Source organism: Tympanuchus pallidicinctus, unplaced genomic scaffold (assembly GCF_026119805.1).
Source record: "Tympanuchus pallidicinctus isolate F22 unplaced genomic scaffold, pur_lepc_1.0 scaffold1, whole genome shotgun sequence".
Taxonomy (NCBI): Eukaryota; Metazoa; Chordata; class Aves; order Galliformes; family Phasianidae; genus Tympanuchus; species Tympanuchus pallidicinctus.
This window is the reverse complement of record NW_026294618.1, coordinates 49,420,895-49,445,292: the sequence shown is the minus strand read 5'-3', so window position 1 is coordinate 49,445,292 and position 24,398 is coordinate 49,420,895. Positions and strand designations below refer to the sequence as shown.

At 36.1% G+C, this 24,398-nt stretch overlaps 1 protein-coding gene across 21 annotated transcripts in view; it reads left to right on the top strand.

Moving 5' to 3' along the window:
* The first annotated feature begins 1,454 nt into the window (after window positions 1–1,454).
* TRDN (triadin) overlaps window positions 1,455–24,398 on the top strand; it is a 207,337-nt gene continuing 184,393 nt past the window's right edge. For 12 of the 21 annotated variants that reach the window (XM_052677590.1, XM_052677527.1, XM_052677483.1 and 9 more), the window contains exon 1: window positions 8,828–9,367. In XM_052677590.1, the coding sequence (XP_052533550.1) occupies window positions 9,346–9,367 (22 nt within the window). In that variant the 5' untranslated portion in view covers window positions 8,828–9,345. Of the gene's footprint in view, window positions 1,572–6,382; window positions 6,478–8,825; window positions 9,368–24,398 lie in introns of those variants that run through there. The other 9 variants (XM_052677537.1, XM_052677464.1, XM_052677571.1 and 6 more) reach the window with 6 other exon arrangements.

Below are 24,398 nucleotides of genomic sequence, written 5' to 3'. Positions count from 1 at the left end.
CTGTTCCAATGGTCTGAGGCAAAAGAACAGGGGGAGAGCAGCATGGTCGGCCTTGGGCAGCAAGCAGTTGCCAGGAAGAAGAAGCAGATTAAGTTCAGGAGGAAGCAGCAGGTCCAGGAGAATCCATCAGCATGCAGGCGTTCCATAGTAAGGGATCTGATGGCAGACACCTCTTGGGGGAGAGCAGCAGCAGCATGGTTGGCCTTAGGCAACAAGCAGGCAGAATGCAGAGCAAGTCCAGGAGGGAGAGAGGCAGGTCATGAGGCTTCTCATGTTAGAAACATCAACATGATTGTAGGTCCCCTTTTTTATCCTTCTCCTGCCAGTGTGGCATTCCTGGGCGTTTGAGTAAGAGTCATGTGCAGCACCCCCTGAGACGGCCATCTTCCTCAAGATAAGCCCACACAAAAGACTGCTTCCCAGCCATTAATCTGTGGTTTATCTCTCTCGTTTCCCCTGGCCTTGTTCATCTGTGTTCCTCAGACAAAGGATTTTGCAACCCTTGCCCAGGACTAATCCATTTGTATTCTCCAGACAGAGGATTTCTCAATCCTGGTCAGGGACTTGCTTGGGCTTGTTCATCTGTCTTCTCAGCAAGCTTTGAGACAATGATGTAAGAGAACAATCTCTTACAGCAGTATGGGAAACATAAATGGAATCGTGATTATAAGCATGACATCGGTGATGTGTGAAAAGGTGCATCTGATGGTTGTCTGTTCTCTTCATGCTTTTGTACAGTTTTGATGCCATGTTGCTTTCACTTCTGCTGCAGCCTACCCAGTGTTGTGTTCCTCAGCTCTGTTTCACAGATGTAGAAAAGAGAATGCTTTTGCTTTTACTCTGCAGCTTGGAGTAGTACTGCTATATATGCCTTCTGCAGAAATTAAGTAAAACTCTAGTTACCTTCCCTCTCTGAAACAAACAAACAAAAAAAAAAAAAAAAAAAAAAAAAAAAAAAAAAAAAACCACAAAACCACCTTCACTCTCACCTTTGTCTGTTACCTAAGTAACAAGAAACACAGCTTCTCCTTGTTCATCATGAAGAAGCACTATGAGATGGAATGAAATCCTAACATCAGGCTATGGTTGTTTCACAAATCCTCTTACCAGGCATCAATGACAGCATGTTTGAACTGTCTCAATGGCTCAAATCAGGAGAGGAGAAAGTGATCACAGAATAAAATCTTCTGGACACGAGGGATGCAAAATGGGATTTTATGGCCAAATACCCACTTCAAAAGATGTTTACAAATTTAACATACAAAGTGAAGACATTATTTCCAACACCCATAGAAAAGCCATAAGCACGAAACTCTATAACTGGAGGCCAAACCCCCTTTATGGAGAAACTACCCATGTCCTCTTCTGGGTTTAGGGTGGCATTCACCCTGCAGGCACAAGCTGCCAGCAGCTCCTTGGCAGCTGCAGCCCATGCCAGCTGTACCAGGGCTGCCCACAATTTCCTCAGGGCCTGAGAATGTGATCAGGAGCTTCCAAAAGTCCCCAGTGTCCTTGCCTTGCTGTCCAAGCCCTGGAGACGCAGCTGAGGACATTCTGCTTTGTGTCTCTAGGTAATTCTTTTATTTTCATTTAAACAGTAAATTTGGAAAGAGCAATGGTCTCTTTAATACCACTGCATTCCTTTGCATTTGATCTGTCTGTTTTTTGCTATTCCAGGGAGGCAGGGGGAGGAGTAAGAAGGACATAGTAAGACTTTGCAGTATCTGTGGTACAAACAAGTATTTTTTATGGTTTCTGTTAGAAAGTTGACTTGGACTTGTGTTGGAGCTTGAGCTCCAGCATGTGATTGATGTGATTGACAGTGACAAATGGTAACACTATTCAAGGAAAATTAGTATATACCTGCTATGATGAGTGATAAAGGCATTAAAGCTCAAGTTTATTTCTGCTTTTAAAAGATCCTTTATTTTTCAGAAGTACTTTTTTCAGTGCAGTTGCAGCTGTCAGCACTGACGGGGTTGAGTTAATTAATTAATATCTTTTACTCATGCTCTGTAAAAAGTCTAAATAGCCTAATTAAAAATCTGTTTCGGTTTTCTTTTTAAGTAGTGATAACAATGATAATAACAAAGCAGGTCCTTCATCTGCAATTCTGACTTTGATCTGCCCAAGACTGTGGCTTGAATAAGGGAGAAAAAAAGAGGAAACAGAAAGAAAAATTACAGCTATTGTCAAAATGAAAATATTTTTCCTTTAATATTCTATATTTTCATAAATTTGTGTGATGCCATGCAATGTATTTCCTATGGCTGATAGTTGCTATAGTTCTTTATACCTTTTTCTCCTTTCTTCTGTATCAATCTCACTCTGTATGCTTGTGACGAATAACAGATGCCAGTGTTCTTGAGAATTTTCTGGCACAGATTTGTGTACTGTTGAGTGGAAGGCAGACTTTGTGTCACAGCTGCTGTGACTTAATCACAGCTGCTGCCTTTCGTATTACATGAGTCGAAGAATTATTTTCAATTGGACATAGCTGCCAGTTCACTTCCAGGAGCTGATATCTATCCCATCTGTGGAAATTCATAACTGTACTAAGTTCTGATATTCCAAGGAAAACATGGAGTGTGAAAGTGAAGAAAGATCTTCTGTAAATAATAGCCCAGGAGACACAAAGCGTCTTCATGACCACTTAGAGATATAATCTGACTCTCACACAGGGGGGACATCTAGGAGAAGTTTTACTGATTTGCAGGGAATGGTTAAGACACACAAATTTTATTATCTAAATTTATTTCCATAGTGCTGTTGGTTTAGTCTAGAAAATTCTTTCTATTCAGGGAATCCAAATCCTTAGTGTTTTTTCTTAGAAGAGCTAGGGGAGAATTAAAATCTGATACTCTTGAGGCCTTGGCTGGAATTATTTTTGTGGGGTATCTTTTGCTAATATGACTGAGGGGGACAAGTCAAAGCCTGTGTGCCTAACACATAATCTTTAGCTCAATATAACATAATTTAACTTAATGGAACATAAAGTATAATAACATAATGACTTGCCACAAGCAGAAGATAAGTAGCTAAATGAAAATAAAGTGAGGCTTCCCCTTGTTTGTTAAGGTCAGAATGAGTAGACTGTCTTGAGCTACCCCAGTGGAGTTTACACTAGAGAGGATATGTAGAGTACTAATTTTACCCCATATTATTTTTCAAGGTAGTTGGCACAGCAACATGTATTTTTCTTTGTCTTTTTTAGAATGCTTTTGCCAGTATGCTCAAATATGAGCATCTGAAAATAATAATAATAATAATATAATAATAATAATATAATAATAATAATGCTGGTTGCTGCAGATTTTTTTTTTAGGAGTAAGATCTGAGACAAACTTGAAAAGTCTCAGTGTAAATTTGGAGTTGGGTCTGAATTTTGGTGCTCAGAAGTAACTCATTTATTTTGCTACATATATTTCTGTGATGAATTAGGGCTGCTTCAAAAGTAATGCTCTCTATATTTTATGTTGGCCCCTGATATCAATGGCGTCCCCGCCAATATCCCCTGACATTTTGTTGCCATGTGACAGATGACAGCAGAGAGGTGGTCTGAAAGAATGAAATACTGGCAGGGAAGTGCTTTTGAAGCAAAGGTGTGTCACTGAATTCCTCCATATGGGAAAAAGTGGCAGCCACTGACATTCATCAACACTTGCTGAACATTGATGGAGACCAAACAGTAGATGTGAGCACAGTAAGGCAGTGGATGGTGTGTTTCAGCAGAGTGGTGACAGCAACAGTAGTCACCTCTTCTGATGCACAGCTTGTCATGCAGTCTTGTTCATTGCTGTCAGAAATGCATAGCTTATAGTGGTGGTTATTTTGAAAAGGAGTGTTGTATGGCTGAGGATGTGCCCTATCAACTAGTGTTGCACTCTTTGTTTATGTTGTAGTTTCCATGGAAATAAGTAAGTGGCACTACTTTTGGAGGGACCTACGTACTTCTCAGTCTTGTGATTTTAAAATAGGAAATTGTTTTCAAAGTTTTGAAAGCACTGTCATTTTTTCCCCCTCTTCTCAAACAAAAATATATCAGAAGGCATGTAGTCATCTTTCTTTGAAAGAGTATTTTTGATCAGGAAGCACTCTAAGTTTGTTAGGATGCTAGAACTGTTCTCACTCGATATTCTGTCAACAGCAGCCCACGTTTCTATTTTTTGGCCACTGCTGTATTCTGTACAACATTAACCTTGGATGCAACTTTTTCTATAGAAAAAGACTATTAAAGTGACTTTCTGAACATTACATATTAAAAAGGATTCAGTTCCAGATATACCTTCCTCACTACCCTGGAGGCTTTCTGTGAAAATTTCCCAGGTGTAAAAGTAAAGCCACAAGTATTGTAATAAGAAAATTCTCTCTTAAAATAGAAAAAATAAAGTAGATTAAATGAAAAAACAAGGCGCAAAATATGGAGTTGCTAAATCTCATTCAAACTTATCTAAGTTGACATGCTGCAGTAGATGCCCTTCCTGAATTTAGCTCATAGTATCACAGTAGATTTAAAGAAAACACACCTAAACAAGGAAAGTTGCTCCATACTAATTTTTCTTCACTGTCTCTCTACAGATATATCAGAGAAAGGATATCTTGTAACAATCTTGTTTCCTGGGTTTTAAACAGTTTTATAATCAGTGGACCTTATTAGATGTTAGAAATGATTAATCAGAATGTCACACTCAGACTGGTTACTTCAGCAATTTGGTAGTGTTATGTATAATTGGGAGTATTGTCTATGGTAAAGTGGAACACTCAGTATCATAGATATTTTCTTCTGTATCATGACTTTTTATCATGTAGCTTTGGAGAAAATTCTTTCTGTGAAACCTAACCTGTGAAATGTCCCTTAATGAGCCTGGAATGCCAAGGTGATGTGACCCCAGTATACCTGTCAGCTGTCCTCCAGCAAAGGTTGACTTGAATTCAGAGCAGTCAGCCTACAGAGAGAAACAATCATAATTGTATTCTGCACTCATCTGTCAGTAGTTGACATTAAATGTAAGACAGATCTACCATGGTGTTCAATTAATTGTCTCCTACACATTAAAGTAGGAGTTTATAAGTATTATGTATCTAACTCTCACTGAAAAAATGATTCACACTGATTTATCAGAAGGCTTACAATTTATGGTTTATAGCAATGCTTAAATGTTGCTAAATTTAATCACAATCAGACAGTATACCTAGATTTTTTTGTTCTATGTCTATAGTATATCCATAATAAGTCTAATTTTGTCATATTGATTCCCAAAATCTTGTAACTCTCATTCATAAAATATTAATCATGAAAGAAAAACAATTATTTTAGAGTTTTACTAATGCTCCATAGAAGGTCAAAATGACTATATCTCTGACTAATCACAAGGGCGTCAGAATCTGAATCTGCTCATGTTTTATAATGAAAAACAGAGTCTTATCACTGCAGCTGAATGAAAGTCTCACTCCTAAATAACAGACAAAAAAATCAACAATAAAAAGACTGGAAATGCCTACTTCAGAGAAATCCATCCAGTACCAACCAAAATACTAGTATTTTTCTTCATGGGTGTATAGGCTCACCAACAGAAGTAATTCAAATCCTCTATTTGCTTCTGCATGTGTTTTTACTATTCACCAGATTGCATACCTCTCACTTCCTCTCTAGCTTTATACCTCCATCCTGTATTTGTTCTTATCAGATAATTGCTGACTATTTCTGATTACAGCATACTCCCAGGATTCATAATATATATGGGAGGTAAGGTTAAGTATCTTGTCCATGACCCTGAAGTCCTGAACATGCACTAACATATCAAATCTTTTGCTTTTGCTTAGTTTGATTTCGTAGCGCTGAACTCCAAGAATTCCTCAGTAACGCGTTAGAAGACAAGCTCAAATTTCATTCTAAATTTGCTTGTTGACCAACAATTTTACTTAATGCTTCCTTAAATCAGTACAAAAGACTTCCCTCTTAACACTCAGTAATTCAATGTGGTGTACTTTCTCTATTCCCTTTTCAATAAGATGGCAACCCAAGAATCATCTCAAAAAACATCAGTATATTTCTACTTTGATTATATGAACAACATAACTTTTTCCAGCTAAAGTCATTTTGTATTTTTGTGAGTCTGTGATTCATCTATAAAAAGGATTTTGTAGTACAACTTCTGAAACAGTAAACCTCAGACTCTTCCTAAGATAAAATATTCAAATAAATAAATGATTTTATTTGATTCATTAGTTAGGACTTCCGCTGAAATACACATTATCTGAGATCAAGGCACATGGTTACATACAGACATCTGTAGCAGTACATAGCTGCTGTTAGTAAGACTGTTTTCTCTACTCAGAAAGCCATAAAGAGAAATCTTTATTTTGTTTGTATTTAACACAGACTTTTATATCTCAGGAATCTGAGAAGGGACTCAAGCCAAGAGCATTTCCCCATTGTGTCTGAGACCTGATGGGAAGAAAATGAGGAGAAATTTTGTAAGTCCAAGCTTGTATATTGCTTGTAAGAACCGAAGTAATTTTATATTTTCTATTTTTGTTATGGTTAAAAATATGAACAAGGAGGGAGAAATGGCATTTTATACAAGATGATGTCCTATCCAATTAAACAGTGATGGATCCCACCAAAATGCATTCTGTGTCAGCTTACATACGTTATGTTAGGGTTGAAGATCTGTACGGATACTCTCTTGGCCTTCTGCATAATGTGGATTTCACAGTTTAGAATTTAAGAAGCTCCTAAATTTGAGCCAGATGCTAAACTTCAGATTTTAACTAAAGTTTTAACAATGCCTAAATTTAGTTTTGAGAATTTCTCTTGCCCAACCATCTAAAGAAGAAATATAATGTCCTCTATAATTTTCAGATGATGAATCTTATGGGTCATGAACAAACAGCAGAACCTTGTTTACCTGGTCGTTTGCAAACTAATTATCTCCAATAAATGTTACACCCATCTGCCTTGACTTTGACCTCCCTGGAGGGAACAAATAAAACTTTCAATGCAGTTGCCTAGAGCTATACTTTTTGTAAGGTATTTTGTGTACTATAGCTTTAGCCTCCCTCCAGAGTGAGTGTTTTGCATCTAGAAAGAATGCAGAGGTTGCAGAAACTGCCAAGAAATTCTTTCTGGCCACTGGGCTGATGTGTAAAATTGATTTCCAGATGTATTCTCTCACTTTCTCTGCTCTTATATTTTGGTTTCAGATATCAGTATGTGAATGAGGGCAGAGCAAAAATAGCAATAAAGGAAATAAGGCATGGAGGCAAGAGTGCAAGTGGTAGAAGCTGAAATGGAAACAGTGAAGGAGAGACAACACATTCAGTCATACAAACATACATGCCTGTATATAGTTTACATTTCAGGATCTTGCTACATAAGGACAAAATTCAGACATGAATGTTTTATTCAGTTTTCTCTTGTAATATACCCCAAGTATTTATTACATTATTTGAATGGTAATACAAATGGAAGCAATCTTGACTTTGCAATATTTATTAGCTCTGTGCTTGATGAGGCAATATTCCTCCCACCTCATGCTAGTAGCTTAGCTGTCAAAATACAGTTGACCCAACATATGTAATTGTTCACATAAAATGGAATTAATTCAGCTGAAGACAGGGAAGTAATTAAGGACAAGGACTTTATTTTAGTATCACACATCCTAACACACTTTACTAACCACTGAGCTATCTGCTGTTCTGTTGATGTTAATATAATTCCATAGAACATTTAGGTTTTCATGAAAGAGCATTTTTCAAATGAATATGTTTATTTCTAAAATGTTTTTGTCAGCCTTAGTGAGGACAGGCTAAAAGAGTGAAGGGAGGAACAGGAGTTTATCAGAACACACTGAATACTGAACACCAAGTAATAAAAGCTTAATGTAACAAATTTCATCAGGAAGAAGGGAATTGAGCTTTGTCTCTGAGCTTTGGATAGAAAATGGCTATCATTTTTTTTATTTGTGTCAGGTTTGAAGTGTGACAAGGCAGAAGGAAAAGTCCTGATGGTGACTGTTCAGTGAGCCTTCATTTCTGCCTCTTGTGCTCCGGATAAACATATTCCTTTCCTTGTACTTTGCCATAGAGCCAAGTGCTTATATCTCCTGGAGGGAAGATGAGAAGTGCAAATGCCAGCCTCTGTAGCAGAGAAGAGCTTACTATAGGTTCCCTAGTAAGAACTGTTCAAGATGGTTTCTGATTTCATGTGACGATGACATTTATGTAGAAGCATGCTGGCTTGAGGGCACTTTTCTGCTAAAATCACTTTCAAGCTCTGCCCACAAACATAATTTCACAAGTGTGAAATTATAAGCAATGCTCTGAATAGATTGCTCAAGTTTTTAAATTATTTTCATAATAATTGTTAGTGTTTTTACTCTTCTAAGTTTGTTTACAGCTTTATAAAAACTTGTTTATAATCACCAATATTTTGTACTAAATTTAATGTTTCTTATGAATTAGACCTGTGAAAAATCTGTTTTTCCATAATATTTTTGCATACTATCTTGGTGATTTTGCTGCATATAAGCTATTAATACTTTCAAAAGTGTTCAGTAGTACTTAGATGAACTTCAGAAGTATGTACATTAATGTCAGCACATCAAGAGTCTTCCAAAAAATCAAAATAAAAGAAGTTAACAATTTCATAGGTTTAAAATGGTGTCTTTATTAGCTCTGTAACTGTGATTAAGAATCAAAGTGGAGAAAATTACCTAAATTTACCCTCCCCCTTAGTCAGCAGTAAGCTGTGTAGGACCCTCCCTAAACCAAATAAGGCCAGGAAGAATGTGCTAAGCATTGAGTGTGCTAAGAATAAAGTTGAGCTGGGGTGGATAAGGTTACTTTGAACTCCATATTTCATGTTTCCTGACATACCCCCCCAAAGAACAGCAATTATGTTAGTGAGGCTGCAGTAGCGTTAAACAGCTCTTTCCCAGATCTTTTGTTTTGTTGGGGTTTTTTTTTGCTGCTTCTCCATGCTTTCCTTCCCTGTTTAGAGATGAGCCTTTCTGCTGTTTGTTTGCCATGCGCATGGTTCTTAGGATATTAGAGAAAACTCACTGGAAGGCATGGCTATTTTTGTTAGAGGCTGATACTTAAGACTGAGCTTGAAGTATTGCTGCTGGAAGGCCTGAGGTTGCTCGGTGAGGGCAGGAGTCTGCAGAGGAAAGAGAAAGTTCAGAGGGGCACAAAAGAAGAACGAACAGAATTAGAAAAAGTGGAGTACCTCCCTCCTGCTTGTTCTGCAGCTCCTGCAAGAGTGAGCAACCCAGAGGTATTATCTAAGCTGCCACTGTAGATCTTGACCTTTTTAACAGAGTATCTCTTACCATCATCATCATGGCCGAGGTTACAGCAGAAGGTACGGTAACTATTTTCAAATATAATTAACCAAAAATGATATGTACTTTGACAGTGCAATTGAGCTGGTGTGTCAATATGATTTATTGCTCTTAGAATACAGTTCTTTCACTCCAGGATCATTTCAACTGTTTGTTGGGTTGCTTTCTTCCTCTCTTTCTTGTCTTTGGGTTGTAGTGTGTTGTTTTGGTTTTTTTTTTCCTTTTTCACTTGTAGGCAGAATTTTTACCAGTTTCAGAAGCAAGTTTTTTGTACACCTCTAAAAATAGCATTAGTCTCATATGCAGAGCAGCTCCATTGGAGTGATACAAGAAAGAGGAATGCCTGAATGCCAGGTGTTTCCACTGTTAATTGTTTTCTCAGGTAAATCACTGGTGGTCCCTAACAGGCAGAAATTTTCCCAAGTATAAACAAGGGAGCTTAGTTATTGGCCCTGATTTTTTTATGAAGCACAGAGCATTTGTGAACTTCACATCAGGTTAATGCAGAGTGAAAGCTACTTGTCCTTCAACCCTTATTCAGGTAAACTTCTAAAAGAGTCAGTGAAAGTTGTACTGAAATGATTATTCCAGAGTTTGGCTTGCAAGAATGAAAGGCAGTTGTATAACCTATAAATACATATTCTACAGTATGAATATTTCATGTACTTCAATATTTCCTGACCATTCATATTTAAATAACATTGTAGATGCATAACAATATTTTATCAACCACAGCGAGACAGAATATTTTTAAAACTCAGCTTCTTTAATACCGATTTTTTCAGTTCAATTTCATTCCTCTCTTTTTATTTCAGCGTGGATTACTCGACTGTTTATCCGAATTTAACAATGATACCACATACACACAAAAAAGAAAAAAGAAAAAAAAACAGAAAACCCCAACAACATACAAACAAACAAACAAACAAAAAAAAAACAGGCACAAAAGTTTAAAACATTCTTCTGAAAGTTATTTTTATTCTACTTGTCAAGGTTATGTGCATTTTAGTGTACCAAAGTTGTACTTTTTGTCTTCTATTTTTTAATTATTATTTTTAAGAGGATTTGTATTAAGCAGTATTTGAGAGTGAACCAAGTTGTCTTCCAAAAATTCATGTTAGAAATATGTCAAACTGTACAATCATTGTCTGATGTCTGCTTAACCACAGCAAGTAGACAATGTCGGGATGATTTTCTGATCATCAGTTGGATGGATCTATAAGCCACTTCTGGCTGCAAATACTGCCAAAACACGTATCTCTGTGTGACAGCCCTAATCCCAATGCTTGCACTAGTTTATTTGGAATTTCTTAATTGCTTTTGTTGAAAACAGTGATTACTTTGTAGTTGTTATCAGGAAATCTATGAAATTACATTTGTTTTCCAAAATGTGTACAGTAACACCATCACTGTTAGAGGAGCATTGTAGAATTACTTCTTGCAATGCTCTCCAAGCAAAACAAAGTAACAAATATCAAGATTCTTTGAAATTTGTAGCAAGCTTAAATGACTTTTTAGTCTAAAAGTGTCTTTTCAATAACTTAGCTAATCAAAGAAAGAAGATAAAAGATCCTAAAAAAAAAACCCCAACGAACGTGGGATCTGAAAATGTTTTCACAGTGTTTACAAGTGCTCCTTAGCTGTCACAATGCCTGCTTTTTTGCTTTTGTGCAAATCAGTAGACTTAGGTGACAAGAGGCATCAATCAGCTCCTCAGTACCCGTCTTTCAGCAGGACAGGCAAATTCGCTAGAGACTAGCTGCTGTTCTTTTGTATATTTGGAATAGGCTTATGTTGATTGGCTGATTTTTAAACATCATTCATGAGGTGGAAATTGTACTCATGGTAAAAAACTAAGAATTCAGCCTGAGACTAATGTTCCACTGCAGTTTATTTTCCTCTGGGGCTACTCCTGGCAGTCACAAATAAATCTGAAAGTTTAGGTCTAAAATTCAGCAACTTACAGTTTCTGCAAGCAAACAAACAAAAAAAGTATGTCTTGTTTTATATAATGTCTTTTTGATTTTTATTTTTTTTTTAATTATTCTTGTTTTTTCTCAGTCTGTTATTTGCTCAGGTCTTAATGATTTCCCTAGGTTTAAAATCCTTGCTCAAAGTGGTTGGAATTCTAACCTCTGTTTTGTAATGTCAGCCACATCTCACTCTTTGTCCATGGAGTAACATTCTGACATATCAGAGTGTATATAGCAGTGTGTAAGGAGCCATGCAGGCCTTGGGTCTGCCCAAGGCCAAGCTTGTTCAGCTTGGACACATTGATACTATTGACACACATCTCAAGATATTTTCTGACAGCCAATGCCATGGCCTATGGTAGGCAGATACATTGGCTTGATGGAGTGCTCTTTCAGATTGACCTCACTGTAATAACAATGACAAAATTTCACTGAAAAATGTATTCACAAAGCAACAACTCCTTGAACTGTAAGACTCACATGCTGCCTCTACATTATCATAACAACAAATTGCATGATGTTCAGATTTACTGGTGAAGTATACCTGGCAAAAGGCAAAAAGTAATCTGTGAAGACAGCAACCTATTAATATCCTGAGAAAGCTGCCAGGACTTAGGTATCCTGCTGGTAAATATTTAGAAGATTCCAAGGGATTATCTTCAGCATTCTCATATTACATGTAACTGCAATCACAGAGTTGCACTACTGAAAGCTGGAAGTCCATACAACTGTGTACAAATAAAAGTTCAGTAGAGATATGACTACTCTGTCTTTGTAATGCTCTCAGTAATTGTAGTAGTTATTATTTATAATAATTACTATTATTATTATTATTAATACTAATTTCAGCTGCTGCTGAGATTTCTATAAATGTCAAAGACTTCTATGACCTCTTAGGAGCTTGCCTGGAAAGACAGGGGTATCTATTTATGCACCTACGCTGTGCTTATGAACAGTGATTGGCCTGGGCTCTATGGCACACACAGTTAGAGCTGCCACCACTGAAATATGAATACAGAAACCCTTGTTGCTCTGAGAAATGGCTTGTATCAATGTACAGCTTTATCTGTATGTGTACGATAGCTGCAGCAACTGCCCTATATTTGGTCATTTCTACTAGCCCAGTCTACTGCAGGTCGCAGAGCAAAGCTGATGGCCATCCTCTGGCACATTTTCCTCCCACACATGGAAGAATGAGCAGAGGCTTAGAAGCATTCAGAGCCTCTCCTTGCTTCAATGCACTGGAGACTGTGCACTGATCTGTTCCAGAGAGGTGAGGAGAGTAGAAAGATGAGGTTTCTCCTCCAGCTGTTTGTCTGCCACAATTTATTTCCCCAGTGGAGCAAGAGAGAAGCAGGCATTGAACTGAAATGTGTCAGTGAGTCACAATTTGGTCCTTATTTTATTGCTGAGAGCTATGCGACTACACATTTTCTCAGAGTAGGCTGCAAGACAGGTGAGCCCTGAGGCTACAGGCAGCTTGTCAGTGACAAACTCCAAATTAGCTTGTGACTTTTGGTCCTCGTCTCTGGCTGTTTGATAACTACTGAAAGTCTTAAGATGTAGAACATTTCAAAAAGCAGATTTAATGTGATCTGCATGTTTGAAAATGAATATACATTAAACCTGAAAAATACGGGAAATAATGTGCAAAAGCCAGCAGGTAAAGTGATAAAGACTTGCAGAGGGCAATGGCCAGAAACTAGCAATAGTTTTCAGTAGGCAATAACTAGCAAAGTCACTGTTGGCTACTTTTCATGGTAATTCACAAAGTGCTGCTAGTTCTGCTGGCAGCAAAAGCAGCCTAGGTGAATGAATTAGGTTAGATTATTCGGTGTTATCATTCATTTTGATTAAGTCATGTGAGATGTTTCCTGTCCTTTGGTTAGACTGTTAGATTTAGAAAGTTTATATAGAATTTATTTGCAAGAAGACAATTTGCAATATGAAAGGATATAATCTTTTTCATGCCTCAAGTGTTGACAAAGAAGAAAATAGACTGCCTTCTGCAGAGAAAAGAGGAAATAAAAACAGGATAATTTTGGCAATGACTTTTTGAAGCAATCATTCTTCTCCCATTCAAAAGTAAAGTCAACAGCCTTATTATCTGGAAAGAAAAAGAAAACTCAGGACTGCCTGTAAAAATGTAAACCTTCCAGGGTAACAGAAGCTGCGTATTCTCTCTGAAGTTCCTCAAAACTTGGATTTCCCTCTGCCTATATTTTGAACACCTGAGCTGATTGGTCTGTCTGGCACCTTGTAGCCTGAGGCAAGCAGGCCTGTGACCAAATTTGCTAACCTAAATTTCAGGCTTAAAAATTAGAGGGCACTTTTACTCACAGCTGCAACACTATGCATGCGTGCTTAATCAGTACAGAGACTTGCAGACTTTTACTTTAGGGATCCCTCTGGAAAGCGAAATTAGCTATGGAGAGTGGGAAGTCTTCGAACATGTAAACAGAGCATAATCTAACATGCAGTGACACTGCCCTGTCATGGTCTAAAAATTGACTGTGCACAGCTAACTTGTGTTTATGAGTGTGTTAATGGTGTGAATACAGGTTGGACCATTTATTTTATTACTCTTTTTTTTTTTAAATATCTTTTTGCTCAGCAGCATTTGGAATATTTTTATGGTTACTTACATAACGAGTGAGATATAAAATCTTGGCAACATTTTCAAATTATAAGTGTGTCCAGCTCCCACTGATTCCAAAATGAAATCTGTGCAACCTGTTAGATTCACAAAAGCGCCAATCAGGTACCTAATCCTAGAAAAAAGTCTATAAATGTTTTGAGAGGTTCTGCTCTTTGCCTACAATGTAAACACTAAGGGGTGGATTCATGCTGCTTCTGCTGCCATAATTAAACCTTCAAAATCTGAGCTCTGTTCTGGAGAGCAGAGTTTGATTTAGGTTAAACTACATTTCATAATGCAGGTCTGGCATCAGTCCAGGACACACTGAGGACAGGGAAACTGTAAGTGACCTCTGCAAGGCAGGGCAGCTGCTTGTGGGAATGGCAAAGCTTTCCTGTTCTCTCTGATGCCAGTATTGGCTGGTTTCTGCTCTGCTTAAGCAGATTGAAGTAGTGGACAGTACTCACTTTACTAGCTTAAATGATATTTAAAGCAGAAGAGGGTAGATTGCTTTAAATTAAAATAATTGAAAAACCTTTTAAATCACCAATTTTAATCATGATTTAAATCAACAAACAGGAAATATGGATTTGAAAGCAGCAATTTTAATATTATTTTTGCAGTTGTTTTCCAGGAAAAAGAATGAAAATGAGAGACTGATTTCTACTGGCTGATTATTAATAACTCTAATGGCTTGATCATAGTTTTTCATTTAAATAAAAGTGAATTTGTTAGAAAGTAGTATAAAAGTGTAGCCCTTACCACATGTTCTCTTACTTTCAAATTAATTTTTTAAAATATTAATTTTTAAAAGCATTTAATAAAAACTTGGGTTTGTTACTCAAAAAGTAGCAGCAATTGTATTTCCTGCCTTGCCAGAATGTAGCATCATTTGAGTAGAACTTATGAAGAACTACTGAAAATGAATACTGATATGTCTTCAGCAGTTGCAGATGTATAGATAATGAAAAACAGCAACAATGGCTAAGATCACACTGAGAACAGAGGACATGAAGTAGATAACTCTAAAGATGAACTTTAGAGTTACTACACCTAAAGACTTAGCTTGAAATTATGAATGGCTAGCTATGCTTCTCATCCATTTGATCCCACAGTCATATTCTCTTGGCAGCTTTAAATGTTTTCATTCAAAATTCTGATTATTTCATATTTTGGTCTTAGTGCTGTCTCTCTATACAAATCTTTCGTGCATTAAGATAGAACAGTTTAGGCTTTCGATCACTGAGTGGAAATATGCAAACTCACTGGATTTTGAGAAAAAGAGCTAAACTAACAGAACAGATCATGTAAGGTATACACAGATGCTAAACAGCAAAGCAGTAGAAAGCACTGGATTTTTTTTTTTAATTCAAAACTGTTTCATACACTGAATCTACCCTATATAACAATTATAATCAAGACAGTTCAGTTGCTCAAATCACGGTCAGTGTTTGCTTTACCCTTAGGAATCTGAGTGAAAAAGCTATGGTTTTAAGTCCTCAATAAGCACCACTCCCACTTGAGTCCTGCGTTTCCTTTGAGCTTTTTTTAGAATCAGTTTTACAGTGTCTCTGGACTGAAAGTTCTGCTTGGTACTACATGAAATCATTTTCCATAAGAACGAAAATACAAAATGCCAGGCATAGAAAAACTTTCTCACTGTAGAAGTCTCCTTTTTTTATCTTCAAAGATAGTATTAAAAAATCCTTTACAAATATGTAATGAGTAAAGACCTGCTACTGCCTGTACATGCTTATGTTCTCACAACTTCAAAAGTATCTCTGTACCTTTGCCTGGAGTCAAATTGTCAAAGGCACAATGAATCTCAGCTTTTGTAGCCTCCTTTGGTATGTAAATTAACTCTTTTTTTTTTCCTTTATTCTATTATGTAGATTTAAGTTGTGGTTCTCTGTGCATGTCAGGAAGGCTAAATCTTGTTTCAATCTCTACTAATTCACAATTGACACAATTACCATAAATATAGTTTTCTGGTAACTATTTTACTGTTTCAGACGCATAATTTTACACATTATTCAAATGTTAAGATCCTCGTTTTACTTGGACTTTTTCCTCCTATAATGGCTAGAACCTTAGTTGTTAGTTTTGGCCTCAGATTTATCTGTGTAATTCCTAGTGAAGTCAGTTGGGGGATGTAAGCATATATGACACATATTACAACAACTTAACATCCCAAAAAGGCAACATCACATGTATGATAAAGTTCAAGCTAACTACTTCATAATTTTTAAACTTCAATATATAACCAGCAATTGTAACTTGAAATCAGCATAACTTATTTCAATTGTTTTAGTTTGTTTTCAAGAAAAACTTTAAATCTTTCTCTTCTTAGAGATTTTTCGTATTATCATTCATGGTAGGAGTTAAAATTGTGAGCATTTCACGAGGTGTAAAAACCATACTCATATCTTCAAAAATTTCCAGTTGCTTTTCTTTTATTTTTTCACCAAGAATATTGTTGTGACTATTAATAGCTAAAGGTCTCTGACAATTGTGGCCTTTTTCTGCATGGCACTGCTACATGACTGTATGGCTGACTCTACCCTATCACCTGGTGCAGCTTCTAATGCTTCTAAATCTCTGTGTGTCACAACCCCTACTAAAGTTGATAAAAATGTTATTTTGGTAGTACAGTGTGCATTCTGAGGTACAAGGGTTTCTGCTGCTTCAAAAAAGAGTGATTTGACAGTGCTGAAAAACTTTTCTCCTCTCCCTTTCAGGTGTCAATATGTTCATTTTTTTCCTGCTCCCCATTCTGTCTTGCACTTCACACACATATGCTGGTATGTGTACATGCACTTCTGGCAGATACTATCCTCTTCAAAGAGAGGTGACATAATTAGTGGGCATTGCGAGGATGAGCTGATGACTGGACTTGGTGATCGTAGAGGTCTTTTCCTACCCTTATGATTCTATGATTCTATGATAATAGTTATTTACAAACGTAAGGTTTTAACGTTATATCTCCTGTATCTGCAAACTCAGCCACTTTCACCATTATTATTTTTATTTATCCGTTTACATTTTCTTAGCACTTTTCAAATATGAACATCATTTCATCTTTCAGGTTTTCCTTCTTTCTCTGAAAATTCCTGGGCAGACAGATAATTTGGTTTTATCTTCTTCTTAAAATAGGTGTAGATCAGTTCCATTGGAGAAATTGTCTTGTCAACTGTAGTCTGCTGGAGGAAGAATTTTCCAAGTGAAATTATTTAACTAGCAAAAAATCCTCTTTATAATGCTATTATGTGTCATTTCCTACTCAAGAATCTTATTTTCAGCCAGTTTTACTTCTCCCTGTCATCTTGTCATTGCATGAATAAGCAGGAATTAAGACCTTTCCTCTTGTCCTGTAGGAGGTTTGCAAAAACTTGTGGAAACATTTCAGCTCTCGTTTCTGTAGCTACACAGGACATTAAAAAAATGGCTATGATTAATATTAGCTTATTGCATTTACAATTAGAAAGGAACGGTAAAATAAATCTTGTATTAGTAAATCCTTAAAAAATTTCCTAGATCTGTTTCCCACCCAGCAATACTCATTTTCTCAGATACCTGAGCAGCCTGCAGCACTGTATAATGTGAAGATCAATCCCTAGACTAAAAACCAAAACTAAATAAAATCACATACATCTTTTTTTTTTTTTTTTTTTTTTTTTTTTGTCATAAGTATAGCCATCTAAGATCAAGTTAGAACAAAATTGCATGATGTGTGCTAAAAAATATGTAGTATTTACAACTTTGAATTCCTAGTTGTACACTGCATTCCTCTTTCTCTTGTCGGTTTTCAACTTGTAACATAAGCAAAAACACAGGTATGTGCATTTTCATTTAGAATATGCTTTATTTATGTAAACATCAAGTAAGCACAAAATAGAACATGAATGCATTTTAAAATAGAATATTTTGTGTGTTCTTCAAATAGAGAAATGAGGATTTTAAAATCCTAAAGCCTAGAGCACTTCATGAAGAACTGTACCCTGTCTTAAGGTCTGTGATTTTGCAGGATCATGTCATAAAACCTTCAGTATCCTCAGCGTGCTTTCGAAAGCTTGCTTCATAGTAATAGTTGTCATGTTAGTTTCCTCACTAAAACCTAAAACAGTTTTTGTCAACTGTCCCTAAGGAATATACAAATGAAAAATCCTTCCTACAGATTCAGTAATTCAATTAGTGTCAGTGAAAACTCCACTAATAGTTTGTGCTTTTAGAGGATTTGTGCTCTGCAGTCATATTCTTGAACATCACATCCCACCATTTTTTTCTACATCAATTCTATTTTTATTCTACTTTTACCACTTACTCTTTTACATTTGAGAACTCACTGAATCTGTCAAGTTAATGCCTTTGAAATCACTATTGTTCTTGGTACAAACACAGTCCTTGTTATTTTTAAGGTTTTGTTGAGAATTGTTTCACTTTGTATAACTGAATAATTTGAATTCTTCAAAAGGTAGATACACCCACTTAGATCTTTCATTGAAGTTATCTTCATGGAGTTTGCTAAATCACTGAATTTTGTTTAGGAAAATACTTTCTTGTCTTCAGGTATAGTCAGGACTTGCTCTTTGCTTTCAGTATTTCCTTTTCTTTCATTCTTTTAATTAGAGGAATCAAATGTTCCTGCTATATCAAATGTAGAAATATTATCGTTTATTCTCACAGCGATTGGAGAGAATATTTTCAATGATTTTGAATAACACTAGAACTGCAGTGTCTTATCGACTGAAAAAGTAGAGCATGTTTAAATGAAACAGCATATATTTTTAGTTAGTAAATTGCACACTAATTTCTGGTTGCAAAAATATTTCCAACTTGTTTATGTTCTGTGACAGTGAAGTGGTAGGATGTGGAATTATAAACTATTGCATTTCTTACTGACTTAACCAGTATTTCATCAACAACTTTCTGGACATAGATATGAAGCATGTGAACTTCCCAGCAGACTACTCAGACTATACAGACTACTCATTCTCAGCAGATTTCTTGCACAAATATAATTTTACTGGCTTGTGCTCTTCATCCTTTCCTTTTCATGTCCATCATCAAAATTTACTCAGTATAAAAGTTATCTTCCTCACCTTTCAATAATATGAATCTAGCTCTGCTTTTCTTGCACTTTTTATCCTATGCTTTTTTCTGCAGAGAAGTAGCGCCTGTTCAAAGGTGTGCTGTGCATAACACAACCCCCAGAATTTGTGTTTTCCATGACAAGCTCATTTCCATAACACTTTCCTTATGCTCACAGAATCTAGTAAAGGCGTTTTCAGCACTTGATCACAGGAACGAAGATCTTAATAAGCTCTAGATACTTAATGATCTCCCACTTTTTTAGTGGTTTGGAACAGCACCCACTGAGGATAGAATACCAAAGGACTGTCAGATTGTAGTCCACCAGGGAAAGCAATTCTGGAAGTGGAGGAAAAAAAAAATCTAACTTGACCATTTGGAAACCAATTTTCATTTCTTTCCTCCAGTGGATGTCTCATGAATGTCCCTTAAAAGCTAATAATACCATTCCTGAACTAATCAGCAGCTTGAGTGGGAGGTCACTGTTGATCTGAACTTGAAAACAGGCTCAGCTGTAAATGAGACATCAGTCTTATTTAAGTTTTATTTGTCTGCTTATGTGGTGTGAAGCTTTTGTCATAGTTCTTAATGGTGGAAGAACCCTAAAGGCATTTTAACATTTCTCCAATACTCTGCCAAAGGCAGCCTGTCTGCGTGGGTCCTGGGGAGTACACAGGATGCTATGCAGTATGTGGGTAAATTCTTTTAAGAATTTCATCCTACACAATTTCTTTCACACTTCCGCGTGGCACCTGCCCTAAGGGCTAACAAATAAAATGCCAAGAGATGATCAAAATTCTGTGTTCTGTCTAACTTTTGACCCTCCCATTTCTTCCCTTCCCTTCCAATATATATTACAAACTGATGAAAATAGAAGTCTCATTTACCTTATTGCCACAGTTGATTATTTTTTTCTTTTTGTACTGTTTGTGCTTTTATTTTCATTCTAATCACAACAGGGTTAAGTTACAGTAGCAAATGTCTAATGGCCTGCTTCTATTTCAGTATTCTACCATGTGAATATTGCACTCTATTAGTCATTCAATTATTTTATATACACTTTGCATCTATTCTCATCTTCCATTATAATAGTTTAATAGCATTCGGAATGCATTGTACTTTTCTGGGGATGAATTGTGTTAGTGAGTGAAAGATTATCATTTTTGTGACCATAAGAATATCGTCAGTGTAATCTGTAAGGCTGAAATATCGACTGTAATGTAAATGTTCATCTTCAATAAAAGTGAAAGTATGCATTTTTTATTTATTAGTACCTATCTAATTACAGCTGAAGCTGCACTCTATTGATATAATAGAAAAGGAAATTAATAAAGAGAGGTTAGATAATGAATAGGCCTTTGACCAGAATATAACAACCTGTAAAATCTTGCAAAGATATACACAGAATAACTGAGTAGCTCTCCAAAGCTTTCTTAAAAATTTAGAAAGGACTATCAACTTCAAAATCTGCAGAGGACGTCTCTATCTCTTTTCATTATACTAGCAAAGATATGAGTTGAGGTTGCTGTATTAATATTAAAGAAACTTCAGAGAACTGCTTGAAAGTTTCCTGAAATAAGAAAGTAACTGTAGCTTTGATATACTTAAAATCCAAGATTAAAAAAAAAAAAAACAAAAACTGAAAGAAACCTTATACACACATTGAATGTATACAAACACCTTCAAAAGGCAGGCAAAGGAGATAAACAGTAGCATTCAGAGAAAATCTGTGATGTATTTTGCTGAAACTTTACACAATGTAGAGATGTAATGAGCCAAAAGTTAGAAGGAGAGATGTGGGATCAGTTCTGTCTCCTGCCAGATTTCCAGTATGACTGGAACTATTGACTTATTGCTTCATTGCTTCCTTTCTTTCAAGCAAAAGTAGTATGATCTTACCTCATAGTGGGCTGGAGGAAGATATATATTAGAAGACGAGAGGCAAATACATCCAAATCTGAATACCTTTAAGTATACATGGAGCAGTGTTTTGTGCCTTGTATATGACTTGGGACAGTGTGGATGTAAATCTGAAAACACTGGGTTTCCATGGGACATGTTTAAGTATAACAGAAGCTCTGTGAGTACTGTGTAGGTAATTTGAAAAGTAATAACAGGCAGATAAATGTCCTTTCAGGTGCAGTTTCTGTTTCATTGATATAGCCCTGGTTAATCAAGGAACAAAAGAGTTTTTTTTTTTTCTGTTAGCTGAAGGGAAGTGGATGAAACTGACACAAATATGTATAAATATTCTTTTTACTTATCATGCTTGAATTTGCAGTGTAAGTATACAATCTTCTCTTTTCCTGCTGCCATAAGAGTCAGGGTAGGAGGCACATAAAAAGCTGTTGAGCTAAGATTGAGGTGAGATGCTAGAAATTTTGTAGAGGTCTTGCAAGTGTCTGATGTGCATGCAAGGAACCCTAGCTGGGATGAAGCTTTGCAGCACCTGCTGTTTGCATGGGCTACAAATATATGATCTCCCACTATGTGGATTTGCTATTGCAGAGAACCTGTGGGGGGTATTACCATTTGATGGCAGCAGAATGATTTTGTGGTGACTTTGTGCATGTTTCCAGCAATTGCTAAACATTATTTGCTTTAGAATCCATGAAATGAAATAAGGAAACAATCATTCCAACTAGACCAAAATTTTTCCCTGGTGTATCTAATTTTCTGTTCCAGTTAGCAGTAACATAGCAAGGTCATCTTAAAATGGAGACCTTTATTTTCTCAAAATTAAGTCTTTTAAACTGTGCTGAGGTGAGATTTTAAGATACTGATTTTTTTTATTATTCCATTAAAAAGTGGAAAGGCTTACTTCTGCTCTAAGATACATCACTGAGATTTGAGGACTGCTTTGCTGAAATCTGCTTAGATGTTATTCAGTCTTCCATGACCAAGTAAGGGGGAGCTCAATTTTGTGTCTAATGTTTTAGCACAGACACAGGAAGTAAAAGAGGCTATGGCCTTGAGAAATATTCATATTCTGAAAATGTAAGTAACTGGATGACCTATCAATGCACAGAGCAGGAAGATGCTCAGAAAGAGAATCTCAGAGTTGTTTCAACAATTTTGTTCCATCTTTATGCTAGCACTAATTAGACAAATGCAACTAAAAAGAATTAAAATTAATGAACATTTTGCAACATTCTATGCTCTGCACAGACATATATAGTTTGAATTTGTTTTGTAAAATTAAGAATCTTATATTTTTTTTAAATGTCTCAGGGCTGTTATTAATTTATTCTCCCCATTTTGGCTTATATGCTTAGGAGCTCATTGTAAGTGGAATAAAGCATACTCTGTTCAGATAGATACTAAAAGTATTTTTAAAAATCATCATTTGATTTAGATATTTCTGGATCCAGAGAGGAATTCCATCTATCTATCAAAATAAATTTAAGGGAATCTTAACCTACAAGTAAATCTTCCATATAAATAATTTTCAGGATTAAGATGACACTTTTCTGAATCATTTAAAAATCCAACCATGGATCAAAATTATTTTCCTTTCCAACATCTGACTTAATACTGAAAACATGCTCTTCAGATACTGTAGCTTTTATGTAGGTAAATACTTCTATTTTCAAGAATGCAGGGGAAGCCATTTTTACTTTTTATACAGCAAGCTAATACTGAAGAAATACATATATTCACAAATATAGGAACATATCGTGTACAAACACTGGCAATTTTCTACATAATGAAAAGAATGTTGATTTTAAATTACCTCATTATTTCTTTATGTGAAAACCATTAAGGTTGAGTTTTTGACGAATATATATAGAAAGTAAAAAGCATTATTTTGGGATTTGGTTTTACTACGTCAGTTGGGAAAATAAGTTAGCATTTGCTGTAGGAAACAGAAAACTCTTGAGCTAGATTAATCAGTTGATAATTCTGCCATTTCCCTTTCTGTGAATCATAATGGTTGTATGATGCTATTATGCTATTACTATATACCAGAAAAGACTAAAGAAATTTTGCTGCCCACATAATAATACAAATATTAGGCACAAAAAAAAAAAAAAAAAAAAAAAAAAAAAGCCTTTCACTTCTTGGTTCGTTTTTTTCCATGTCTTTAATACAACTTACAATTATCTTTCAATTTAGAGTTGCTTTAGAGCTGGGAATTTCAGTTATAGTCTGGAAGTAAAACCATTAGCCATTTTAAGCGCACACATCAAAGTGTTGCCTTTCATGCAACATTACTTTTTTTTTTATTTTCCCCAAGAGAAAGTAATAGCTGGCCCCCAGAATTTGAATTATTTGAATTTGGATTTCACATCTTCTTCAGATTAATGGCAGTGGGAAGGTACAGAAAAGTATCTGCCTGTGCATCTCTCTAGTTCTAAACTTGCCCGTAGATAAGAACAGAACAGTCTTGCTGTCAACAGGCACAGTCTGACACATTTGGGACACAGGGAACATTTCAGTTTCACTTTATATGTCATATGGATATATCACTGTCTGGTGAGCAATATTTCTATTTATTATTATGGATTGGAATTATTATGGAGAATGGCTCTATTTCTGGAGCTGAATAATGGAACCAGGTAACAACTTCTTGGCGTTTATCACTGGGATAAATTAGAGACCATTCAGACCCTCATATCTGTTTGGTCAGGTAAGGTCTTTATTATTTTGTCTCATTTGCTCTGCAGAGATCTGAATAGGTGCACTAGAAAGATTTAAAGTGCAGTTCCATCTCTGGATTCCTATAATAGATAAAATTAGATAACAAGAATTTGAGGCCTGGTTTCCAGGTCACAGAAGCAGGACTCCCTGAACCAATCTTTAGGCTATTCATTGTGCTGTTGACCAATCCTTCTGGGCTGGTTCGTTCACAATGTGTTGGTGCGAAAATTAGAAATATTAGAAGTCCTTAGGGCTTAGGCACAGGTACAAGATAGACTCTCTAATAGTCTCATTTGTTGTTAATCTACTTCTGGATAAAAGTCAGATGTCTCTAGTAATTTCTAAAATCTGTTCATAACCTTGTTCAGCTGAAAACAGACAGATTTGAGCTCTCAGAAGGAAAAATGCAGGTAGCGGGTACAATTACTGAAGTGATTTTTTTTATTCTTCAGGTAACCTTCAAAGAAATCTAAATGATATTGTTTTTCATAGAATCATAGAATCATAGAATGGCCTGGGTTGAAAAGGACCACAATGATCATCGAGTTTCAACCTCCCTGCCATGGGCAGGGTCGTCAACCTCTAGACTAGCCTGGCCCTCCAGGGATGGGGCATCCACAGCCTCCTTGGGCAACCTGTTCCACCACGTCACCACCCTCTGTATGAAAAACTTCCTTCTGATATCTTACCTAAACCTCCCCTGTCTCAGTT